The 11517-nt window shown below is 39.1% G+C and overlaps 4 protein-coding genes across 8 annotated transcripts; 2 read left to right on the top strand and 2 right to left on the bottom strand.

Annotated features, from left to right (window-relative positions):
* Nucleotides 1–38: 38 nt before the first annotated feature.
* Nucleotides 39–3223, bottom strand: LOC111245835 (ER membrane protein complex subunit 2-like). The gene is made up of 7 exons (XM_022794688.2): nucleotides 2886–3223; nucleotides 2497–2610; nucleotides 1891–1955; nucleotides 1431–1660; nucleotides 1037–1238; nucleotides 625–780; nucleotides 39–268 (listed from the first exon to the last, which is right to left on the bottom strand). Exons 1-7 carry the CDS (start codon nucleotides 3025–3027, stop codon nucleotides 149–151), a joined length of 1029 nt encoding a protein of 342 aa, XP_022650423.1. The 5' UTR covers nucleotides 3028–3223; the 3' UTR covers nucleotides 39–148.
* An 88-nt stretch (nucleotides 3224–3311) lies between these two features.
* mRpL48 (mitochondrial ribosomal protein L48) lies at nucleotides 3312–4170 on the top strand. Its single transcript, XM_022794689.2, has one exon. The coding sequence runs from the start codon at nucleotides 3465–3467 to the stop codon at nucleotides 3993–3995; it is 531 nt and encodes a 176-aa protein (XP_022650424.1). The 5' UTR covers nucleotides 3312–3464; the 3' UTR covers nucleotides 3996–4170.
* LOC111245834 (unconventional prefoldin RPB5 interactor-like) lies at nucleotides 4160–7314 on the bottom strand. Of its 3 annotated transcripts, XM_086978973.1 has the most exons (5): nucleotides 7178–7193; nucleotides 6857–7065; nucleotides 6106–6235; nucleotides 5609–5835; nucleotides 4160–4965 (listed from the first exon to the last, which is right to left on the bottom strand). In XM_086978973.1, the coding sequence occupies exons 2-5, from the start codon at nucleotides 7000–7002 to the stop codon at nucleotides 4416–4418; spliced, it is 1053 nt and encodes a 350-aa protein (XP_086835099.1). In that variant the 5' UTR covers nucleotides 7003–7065; nucleotides 7178–7193; the 3' UTR covers nucleotides 4160–4415. The 3 variants fall into 3 exon arrangements, with proteins under 3 accessions (XP_086835099.1, XP_022650422.1, XP_022650421.1); XM_022794687.2 differs by having other exon boundaries at nucleotides 4160–4956; nucleotides 6857–7314; XM_022794686.2 differs by having other exon boundaries at nucleotides 6857–7310.
* A 362-nt stretch (nucleotides 7315–7676) lies between these two features.
* Nucleotides 7677–11273, top strand: LOC111244413 (uncharacterized). 3 transcript variants are annotated; one of them, XM_086978974.1, is made up of 4 exons: nucleotides 7677–8810; nucleotides 9228–9374; nucleotides 10067–10220; nucleotides 10523–11273. In XM_086978974.1, the coding sequence occupies exons 2-4, from the start codon at nucleotides 9236–9238 to the stop codon at nucleotides 10638–10640; spliced, it is 411 nt and encodes a 136-aa protein (XP_086835100.1). In that variant the 5' UTR covers nucleotides 7677–8810; nucleotides 9228–9235; the 3' UTR covers nucleotides 10641–11273. The 3 variants fall into 3 exon arrangements, with proteins under 3 accessions (XP_086835100.1, XP_022647234.1, XP_022647235.1); XM_022791499.2 differs by having other exon boundaries at nucleotides 7677–9067; XM_022791500.2 differs by having other exon boundaries at nucleotides 7678–8582.
* Nucleotides 11274–11517: the final 244 nt, after the last annotated feature.

Below are 11517 nucleotides of genomic sequence, written 5' to 3'. Positions count from 1 at the left end.
TTCGAAGGAATGTATTTAGAAGTAAAGAAAAGTAAAAGTTATATATATTTCTTTTTTAATTATTTTACGTTACATTAATACAACTATAGTGATAATACACATGCAATCGCAGTCGTATAACCATATATATTAAAATAATGTTTATAGTTTATGACGACTTGTCGCCCTTTTCGTTATGCTTCGGAGCTTCTATGCTCAATTGCGCCATGAGATCTTCTACAGCTGGCTCCGTTTCTTTGTCCTTGAATTGTAGTTTTCCAACATTTTTCTGTAATAAAAGAAAAATGACTACAACGTCAATACACATAAATCAAAAGTTTCTACTTTGATGCTGAAACAGAAATCGCAAAACAATCTAAGAATCTTAACTGATAATTGCGGAAAAGAAATCATCTAGTGAACTCTATGACCTAGAGTTTGCAGAACATTGCATATTTTTATCGATACTATCATTGTGCTGAATAAATAAAATCTTTGAAAACCTTAGCCTGAATACATTTAATCTAAAAATGAGATATGTGATATGGAATCCTGAAAATTTAGTATCTTACTGTGAACATTCTAGCTCATTTTCGCCATACGGTCTTAATAGAATTGCTTTGCGTAGATGAAAAGATGATTTACCTTATACAAAGCTCGAATTTGTTCAGCGGCCCACTTAAGGTACTTCTGATTATCCTTTTTCTTCTGCAAGGAGAATTTTGGTGAAACGCTCAACCACTGCGCGGTCGTATAAAACCCGAACAACGCCGATCGATTGCGAGGGTTTAGTTTGAGTGCCTACAATTAAAGTGCATGCGTGTCTCACATGAATAGACATTATCCATATAATAATGATTATGTGCGAAGGTTGGTGCCTCCCAAATGATCACTTACATGTCGATTTTATTGGCGTTTTTGGTGAATAAAAAAAGACTGGCAATATTGGATCCGTTCGTTCTCTGATTGTTAAAAAAATGTTGGTTATTTTAATCTAGAATATTCGAACAATTGTTTGCGTATTGCAAACAAACGAAAAACACCAATCAAACCTTACCTGTGCGAAGTATGACCGGGCAAGTTCGATGCTCTCAGTCGTTCCGATAAGAAATTGCAGCTCAGCATATCGCTGATGGTAAAGGTGATTATGAGGCTGAGCCATGATAAGTTCCTCCATACAGAAAGCGGCTTTCGCGAAGTCATTTTCTATGATATATAAATTGGACAGTTCCAGCCAAGCTTCTTGATCGCTCTGAAATCTATTTCAGTAAATATTCATTAATATTAATCTGCAAAAGCGAAACATTTCGTATATTTATTTTTTTCAGAACGATGGAATAAGAGCATTCGTTACAGGACATTGTAGAAATGCGCAAACAATCGAAGTTACAACTCTAACATTTTGAAGAAACTAGAATTTAAAAATATTTGAGACGGATAATTTTCGTTACTTTTTGAGATAGTCGCAAAGTTTCTCGATAGCCTCGGGTATTAAGGCCTGCGCTTTGAGCATTGCGATCCTCCGCTTGTGAACAGACGCGTTTGTTTCATCTTCAGCTAACAATGCATCATAGATCTTTGCAGCGTCCTCGAACCGGCCGAGAGCCTCTTGTTGCATCGCCTTCAAGCGCCGCACACGATGACTTCCCGGATATTGTTGGCTGAGCTGTTGTAGACATTGCTGAAAGAAATGCACAAGCTCTATCATATCAAGTATAGTATTCATCAGCTTCTACTTATACATAATTAAATTGATCACAATAAGTATTATTATTATTGTAAATGATAAAGATGGTTTGCCTTAGCCGTTAATTAGTCATTGTAGATTAAAATGACTGTTGTTTAACAAGGCAATCGTACATAATAAAACTTCTGACCACGAACAATGACTACCCTATTAAATATATTTACCTTTGACAGGTCCCAATCACGTACGTCGAACGAGGAGATCGCTACCTGTTCATAGACAATCCATCCTGAAAACACAGTGGCTCTACTTGTCACATCAATCTAAAAAGTACATGCATTGTAATACCTTTTTCGATACTGCTTTTAGCACAGTCTACGGTCCATTCTTAAGTAAAAAGGTTCTTTAGTGAGTTTAATACCTCTACATTGAATGGTGTAGATCGCCTCTTTTTTGGATCACCTGTTAAACTACTACCAAACTATTTGCTTTACCCGTTAGATTTGCAGCTGGTTAATACACGATGATACAATATCCCCAGACTAAATCTATGATGAAGTATTTCGTGCGTCAACAGTAATTGCCCTCGAAAGTACTGCGAGAAAATTTGCAATATGCACCTTATAGTCAGACCACTTTCTGCGAAAAAAATCCTACACAGAGTCAATTGAACAGTCTCGTTTTGACCTGTTATACAGAATAAGCTATAATAACTTTCTGGGGAGCATTAGGGCACCTAGACCAAGCCAACTTTATCATTGAACTGAATATATATTAATTAAAAAAGAAAAGTTTTTTTTTATTTCTATAAATAGAAAGAATGCACTTACGTTCATCGCCCAGTTTACTAATAGAAGGCAAAATCGAGTCTTTAAAGAGTTCGACGATTTTCTCTGATTGACGGTCATTCTCTTCGCGACATCTCTTCAGAAAGGTACGGGCTTCTACAAGAAAACTTCCAGTTAATTAAATATAATAGGGTTCAAAAAAAAACTAATCACTACGGGAGGATGTTGTGGAGATATCGGGATAGTCAAATGCGTATCAAACGCTCTCCCAAAAATCATAATAGAAATAAAAATTCCAACAAGTTAAGTGTTTTCTAAACCACAAGTACGACAGAGATGCATAGGGAAACCAATATACGTAACATGATTCGATCTGTAGCTCATCCAAGCTTCGGCGTTCGACATGATGCGTCATGTTATACCATACTAACCAGTGAAATTCATGACGGAGGCCACGCAAACCCAGAAGACGTATGCTCTACCGGCTAAACTCAAAAAGCGCAGTTTGCTTCGATAGTCGCACTCAAACCTGCATAAAACACCAGTTTTACAGATCGGATGAATAAGCGTCATTCATATTTGCGACCGCCCGGGACACATACAGGTAATGTGTGTAATTCTTGATGGATAGGTTTTCCACTCGTCATCGATGGTGGTGTTAATTAAATATATACAGTTTACAGTATCAGGTCACATTCGAATCTGCTAAGCTTACACGTATAGGGTTAAGAATTACACGGTGGGTGATTGTCTCGATTATAATCAACTTCTGCCACCTGTTCGGCTAGTCGTAGGACGAATAATCACTTTATTTATCTCCACCATCAATTCCATCAAGCATTAGCAAAGGACTCTTTCTGTAGCAGTAGACAAGGATGTTGCAAACATTTCGAACACAACATTAATGGAAATGCTATCGCGAATATGCTGTTCGTGTGTAGTGTGCGACCATTGAAAGTATTTTTATTAAAGTCACGTCGGATTTCAGTCTTAGCTGGTGTTCTATCAGGATGCATCGCGTAGCTCTAGTGAGCTTACGGTCGAGCGCTAAGTTCGCACCGATTCGACGGAACGTCGGCAATTTTGAGCCGCCATATCTCAAGCTATTGAAGCCACCAACACCCGTGCATGAGGGCCTGCTGAACATCCAGTTAAAAGGTTATGATTTTGTCGTATTGGAACAACAAACGCGGAGGATCGAGAAATTAGCCGCTCTGCTGAATGTCAGCGTCACCGAAACATGGGCTACGCCATTACAAGCGTTTGAACTTCATACATTTAATCCACAATCAACAGTTGTGGACAAAACCTACAAACTTAATATATACGAACGAAATGTCCAACTGGAAATGCTTCCCGGGATCATAGCGGGAATGCTAATTGACCTAATTCAAAAAAATCTTGCTGCAGGAGTTTCGGTCAGCATCCATAAACATCTGCCAGAACACACCGAAGTTCGGGAGATCCCTGATCTTGAGCTCGAATCATTGGAACGGCAACTCGAAGAAATTAAAAATCCTCCACCGCACAAAAAAATTTAGAAATGGAATAATGAGTTCCCTATATATAAAAGATAATTCTAGTAATAGGCTTTGGTAAAGGAGATGAAAACATAAGAAAAGCTATTATTTCTGAGTAGTAAATGATACATTCCTCCTGCTTAAAGAGTACGTTTACTACATATTCAATATTAATAAAAAGTAAATAATAGATAAACATGTTCATTTTTATTACAAAAATTTGTGTATATCGTCAATCTTTATTTTGCACATTTCGCACATATTTTGGGTTAAGCATTTTTACCACCTTTCGTTTGTTCACTTGTCTGGCGTGAATGACTAAGATACTTTTACGCAAACAGTAACTTAATTATTAGAAACTAAAACAATATATACTTATTACTTAGCTACAGCATTGAACGCCACGGATTTTTCAGTTTGCCTAATTTACAATAACATATTTTACATTCGTGAAGCTTTAAAGCGTGAAATTCTCTTGCTTTGAGGAAAAATGTGTTCCCCAACAGGCTTGCCGCTATAACTACTGCGTTCAACGATTAGACCGGTAAAGGGCGTCTCCTGATCGGCATTATTTTTTTCAGGCTCTTCGTCATCATCGCTATCAATCGCACAGGACTGATAGGAACGTTTTTGTGTCTCTGATTCGCCTTTAAAATGCACATTTTTTAGGTTGATTTCAGATGAGCATTGTTTCAAGATGCTTTTAGGACAGCTTGATGAATTAGGAATAACGGTGTTGAAGCTGGATGAAGGCTTATTGACTACAATGTCGTTCATATCGTCTTTCTCTGGTAATCGAAGCTGCACTTGAACTTCTGATTCATCATGGTCTCTGCCTTGTTGAAATGCTTGTTTCTTTCTCATCTCTTCGTACCGTTCCATCTGTTCCTCCAGTTCAAGTTCTTCAAGCCTCTGCCAAAGTGCCTCCTCGTCAACGTCGTTCGAGACTTTCTTGAGCTCTGTGCGTTCGCGCGCACGTTCTCTACGCACCCTAGGGCAAATTTTTAATTAAGTAGAATGTAAAGTTGTCGATGAGTATAGGAAACTCAAATTATTCAAAGGATAAGCAACCGATATTCTTTAGATATACAAGGCGTATTTTATGCTGTTATATGTAATGAATTCGAAAGCTTATTAATCCAAGTTTGAACACGAACTAAAAATTTAAGATCTAGACTCGAAAGATCAAAGTATTTCTTCAATTGAATACCAATAACTTTTATAAGTACAGAGGTCAACCAACATTGTTTATCCCGATAACTCAGAATCTTCTTTGATTGCTTTCAAACCCCAGCATAGTTTTTACTGATTCAGCACAATGCATCAAGATCCATAATGCAGATTTGTTTGTGTAATTATGGGCTGCTATGTAATGCTACATAAGGAAAATTTGTACTATGAAAAAAATTTTACGACTTTTCAATCCAATAGTTTTAACAATAAAAGAAGCATCTGTGCACGTATATCAGCGATCAAAGCAATCGTTGTTAATAAAAACATGTAAGCATGAATTAAAGTGTATCTTCAAGCAAAAATTTAAAAAAGACTAAGAAAAGGTACTAAATACAAACATGCCTTCGCTGTATGAAGCTTATGCTTCTAATGGTAATCAAGTGATATTTGTTGAGTCATACATTTCCAAGTGCTTTTTTCTCCATTCGGCCTCACGCTCTTCATTATATTCCTCATTGATGTCCATGCCATCGTCGCTTTCACTTCCAGCTGCTGGAGTGCCCGTTGCTTTAACAGTGTACTCCTTCCAATGCTTGAAATGCTTGATCTCTTCTTTAGTTTTCTGTTGTCGGGAACGGATTTCTCCAACACGCCGATTTAATATCTCAAGTGCCTTCGAAGCAGTTACCTGCAAAATTACAGTTCATGAATAAAGTTTGGATTAACAATCGATATGTAATGATCAGTGGATGGTTGAAATTAAAAATCTGCGCGCCACCCATCTTTCTACAACTGCAACCTAATGTCTAGTTATGCTCATATTTTAAGCAATTTGCTCTTCAACATGAGGCAGCGAACCAACCGTGTATTTGAATAAGGCGCACTTAGCTTGTTACTAGATAATCAAGTATAACGATCCACCATCTAAGAAAAAAGCGTTTGTATAAAAGATTACCACCTGAACGAGAATTTCAGAAGAAAGCAATACGCTGATTTCATTTGTGTGAATTAGTTGACCTTGAAAGAATCCAACTGAGTTAAGCGGGACTGTCACAGAATGGCTCAGCCTTGTTGGAAGTGTCGTCAATCTATGAACAAAAAAACGAAAATGTTGAATAACTTTAACAGGAATCACTTTGCAAAGGCGGCAGGATTTCAACAAAACAAGGAAACATTTTTTTATTTCAAGAATCCACTTAGGGAATCTTAGTCTTCAATGACAAAGCAGCAACTACATACAGATTGCACACTCTTCGTGGAAATATTAAAAACAATAGCACCGATACTGAGCGCTTCCGGAGCAAAATTTGGAAATAATAATTTAGCTTCCTTTGTTTATAGAATGCTCACACAAACATAATATTGTAGCATTCATTAGCATAGATACTTTTCATTTCACACATTGCTATATTTACAAAAATGTATTGAAAATAGTGCTTTCCATCTTCAGTACAAGCAATCGATGGAAGAAATGGTTAGAGTTTAAAAATAAATTTGCTCCAATTTTCTTTAATTTTTCGTTTATCAATCAAGAATTTTTTTGCGTTCATTACGCACGTATTAGTTCTATACACACTATCAGTTAGCAGAGCAGTGTTTCTCTTTGACGAAGAAAGAATATACAAGTAATAATATATTCTACCGCTTTTATTGCCTACGCAAACAAATATGAAATCCTCGCTAACTTTTCTCTCGGTCACCCAACTCACCGTTCTTTAAGTTGCAAGTAGTTGCTTTCAATTTCTTTAAGCTCTTTTAACTTTTCTTTGGCTGCTTCTACGGCGGCACTTTCATGAGCCAGCAAACGTTCAATGCATGCATCGCGTACTTTTGAAACGTGTCCACTGGTAGCCATAATTTTTTACCAATTCAAAATTGATGAAAGCCGGTGTTCTTCTCTCTCGATGACTGTAAACAACTGCAAAGTCGGTATGTGCAAGCCTTACTTACGACAACAATGTTCTAAAGACCACCTTACTATCTCATATTCAGATCATCATTTTTACGAGCTGAACACAACTCGAAACTACCTCTTAAATACTTTTTTTCTATCATCGGACTGTTCTCTCACACTGTCCGAATCGCAGAAAAAAAAACAAAAAAGCGCAGTTAACGAAGAAAGAACAGCAGTGCGCGCAGCGCCTGCTTGATGGCCGATAATGACGACAGCGACTCGATGCGGCTGGATTTGTCCGCCAATCAAGATGACTTTAGGTTTGAAATAGTGGCGCGACTCACGACTACAGCACTCACGACCCAAACACTAAAATGTCAATTAGGCGTCAGTATGAACCATTTAGTTAATAGGAACTTCATACCTGAATCTCAAACGTAATAAAAGTTACTCGTACAATAATCTTAAGCATTTCCAATTCCATTTCTGGCGAAAATCACGTTCCAGCATTTCGTGAACGGACAATGAGCGTGTCACCCCCTTAAAAGCATCGAGCTCGTAGGTGCAGCAGCTACTCCATGGCGCTCCTCGTGAGCCCGACGTGGAGCCAGAGCTGTACATGGCCACAAATATAAACATGAGTGGTTACAGTACCATTATGTCTGTCTGCCTGCTGCTAGTTTTGGCTGCCCCATGTAACACACAACTGCAGCAGCAGCCGCGGCAGGGCTGCCTAGTACCTCCATATCCCTTGTGTTCACCCATCTTGCTTTCCCGAGGAGCAGAAGGTGTACGAACGACGGCAATATGTGCCTTATTCGATCCTAGTTCGTTTTCTGTGTTCCCGTGAAGAGTTTTTCCTATTTCTAACCTGCTAGAGTCCAACGTGCAGAGATAGAACCGTGTTTTGGGGCGTTCAGCCCACCCGTTGTAATGCGTAACCTGCCTCGCAGACGACCATTAGGGCTGGGCACAGTGGGAAGAAAGTGGGAAACTCCCAAGATGGAGGTCGTGAGTTAGGCCTATCCTTTTTCGTTCCCAGTGATCTCGGTGAGGCGCAATGATCAGCTGTTCATCAGAGTCGTGCAAATGTGTCCGTATAGTGAGAAGTGGCGCGACGGGTGTCGCGCGGCCCGCGGGCTTGGACTGTGGGAAAATCTAACTGTGCAGTCTATCATGAAGTCTGCTACCGTGAGAGCGGACTTGTTCAAGTGTGTCAAATGACCCGCGATCACCAGTAGCGGCTAGAGTTTCCCAGAGCGACGGCCAGACATCTAGAACGAGCAAGGCCATTCGTTCTCATATGGGAAGCGCGCGTTCGGGGATAACCGCACCACGATATAGATTAGAGAAAGGGCAAGCGTAGATAGAGAGACAACGCCATCATTACACAGCTACTTGCCATTATCACGTCTATTTTATGAGAAGAAGTATATAGGCAAAACTACGAACAACGGCAGACAGTGACCAAGCGCATGTTCTTACAGGTGGTCCGCTTAGCTGAAATATTGCTACAGAACGCCGCTACAACTACGACATGGGTAATTGTACGATAGCTTACACAGTAACTCGACAACGGTGTGATGTGGGACCAGGCTGGCGGTTACGCAGATAATCAACAAGGTTAAACATTACCTTTGCTGTTCCGAAGCACGAGCGTTCTGTTGGGATCTCATACCTGCTTCATTCTTCTCGTCGTCACAGCCACCGCTGCCGACTCTTATCCCGTCCTCAACTATCAAGGCTACGATTCCGACGAAATTGAGATTGTTACTGCATATTGTCATTAATAAATGTGCAATAACGACTTTCACATGGTCTTTTGAAATTTCTGTCTGAAAACTTGAACATGAATAAGTTTTCGAAATCGCAATTCGAAAAATACTTTGCCATTTTATCTCCGTGGTAATACACTAGCAGGCAACCGACGGCGCCCACACGCCGTTGCCACCAGTTGAGATTGCCTTGCTACCTACTCAGCTGAAGATGTTCTTGATTTGTGTTTTTTTAGTGCAAACTACTATAGGTATTAAGAAGAAACTAATAGGCTGAGATAGTGCTCGAGTTACACGAGACATAATTATTAAATGATTATACTAACTAAATGTCTTCTCGATGGTGCAAAGCAACGTGTGTATGATGAAAACATCTCATAGATTGTAATGTGACTCTGATTCATATTACAGGCGGGGCAATGGATCTTTTACTGAAAAATTTCTCGTCGATGCAAAAGCTCAACATGGACTTCTTGAGTCAAGCAAACCTTCTCCGCAGTTTGGCACCTCCACCACCTGAGCAGAGAGACTTTGAGAGGGTGCCGTCCCCGGGTCCCAGTAAGTCATTATGAGGTATACGATAAGGGTCTTTGTATAAGGACTGAGTACTGATTCTGACATAGAGAACCTTCGTGCGTATTATGCGTTCTCGAAGATATTGGTGTCCAACATCATTTGTGTTCCGTAATGAGATGCTCCGATAAAGGAAAACAACTAAAAACAGACAGGATGGAGAGAATGATATAAAAGTGTCATTTTCTATAGATATTTCTACAGATATAAATATTTAGAGATATCAATAGGAACCTTGGTAATACTACACTACATATAAAGCTGATCTCTAGATATAGCATGTCGCAAAATGTTTATTTGATTTTACGTCAAAATGAACTCTAATTAAAGTATAATAATATTAGTTCACTGCGACGCCCTTGTCTTAGGGTTGTTTTCAATCGATGTTTACTGGCTGTAATGCCTTTGCCACTCGCGCATATTTAATACGCAATGAGTTAAAGGTGTGCATTGTTTTAGACAGACAACAACTAAATGCACATAGCAGTTAAATCGGGCAGCACGCCAACATGGTGTCACCATTGCTGTTACTGTTAGGAGATATGGCCCCATTTGTGCACACACGAACCACCAGAAAGTCCAGTAGTTGATAAGCGGTCCACATGGTAATCGAAAGCATGGCCGCTAGTCATTATGTACGATGTGCTGATTTTCTGGTAACTTTTGTTGCTCTACAGGCTCACCACAGAATCTCTCCTTAAACTCACCGGTGAGTTCCCGGGTAAACGTTTATCATTGTCCCGAGTGCACTTATACGTCTAATAATCGAGCAAACGTGCAGAGGCACGTAAACACGCGGCACCAGATCCCTGAGAAACTATGGCCATGCAGGTGAGTTTGAAATGGAGTTACCAAGGCGAAGTATGCCCTCCTTGCACTAAGATTTCCGTGCCTGTTTCTAATTTATAGACGTTTTTGTTACACATATTTTAAATTATGTATATAGCACAAGTTTCAAATGCGATATAGAATTGGATTGAAATTCATAAATAACAGCAACTGGGTGTATTATTTAATAAGAAACCAAAGTCGTAAGTTATGCGCTCTATTCCACGGAAAATTGTTATCGACCCTTAGTTTGTTTGTAACATGTTGTCTAATAACATAACCGCTGATTTGTATTACGTTCATAGATACTGTACGTATCGAACTCATCGCAAGGATCATTTAAAGTCACATGAGAAGCGTCATGAGAAGAACATGGACCTTACTGGGGAGCCTGGAGTAACGCAGGTCATCGAATTCGATTAAAGTGCCTACATACAACCGCCCTCGTTCTTTCCCAAAAGGAAAAACCGAGGTATCTCTTGATGACGCTTCATAATGACTATGCCACATATTGGCCGACCAGAAAAACCTCATCAGCTGTGTTCACGATAAACTGTGTTCCAACAAGAAATCTCTTATTAGAAATACGGATAGTTATTGACAATTTACAGAAAGACGCATACACACATTAACATAACGGCAGGCAATCATGAAGCTTGCCACACAACGAAAAAAAATACTGCGTACAGAAGATTATTTAGATATATATATACATATATATATATATATTTATATATATAGTAGCGAGGTGTTATAAAAATATGAAATGGACCATTGTCTGAAAACTGAATGATATTGATAATTCCGATGATGACATACTCTAAGTGGGCCCCTTATCTATGGTTTAGAATGCGGGGTTTCTGTATAGTGCAATTCCGAGTACGTGGCAAGCAAGGAACATACCGGGAATAACAATAATATAACACTGCTTACAAATTGTGTTTATGTCAGAAGTTAGGATTTTTACTCCACTTTGTATGATGAGAATAAAAACCACGTGTACGGCGCCAGGCACCGGTTAGAGTTTGGAGTGCGAACTGTGGAAAGACGGCTTCACCGAAGTACTTCTGTATTTAGTATATTCGTTCTAGAAACGGACCAGCAATAGACGAAATAAGAAGAAGCAATGGCAGCCTCTTACGCGCTTCATTGTCCAGTGTTGACTTAGCCTCTTTTTAGGCATGGTATTACTAGTTTATTTTAGAAAAGTACTACAAGGAGTATTACGATCATTATTATTATTATTATGCAGAAATAATGTGCGTCATTTAAATAATTTTCCGATCCAATTCTATATATA

The sequence above is a fragment of the Varroa destructor genome, unplaced genomic scaffold (assembly GCF_002443255.2).
Source record: "Varroa destructor unplaced genomic scaffold, Vdes_3.0 BEIS01000002.1, whole genome shotgun sequence".
Classification (NCBI taxonomy): Eukaryota; Metazoa; Arthropoda; class Arachnida; order Mesostigmata; family Varroidae; genus Varroa; species Varroa destructor.
This window is presented reverse-complemented; position numbering and strand designations above follow the sequence as displayed.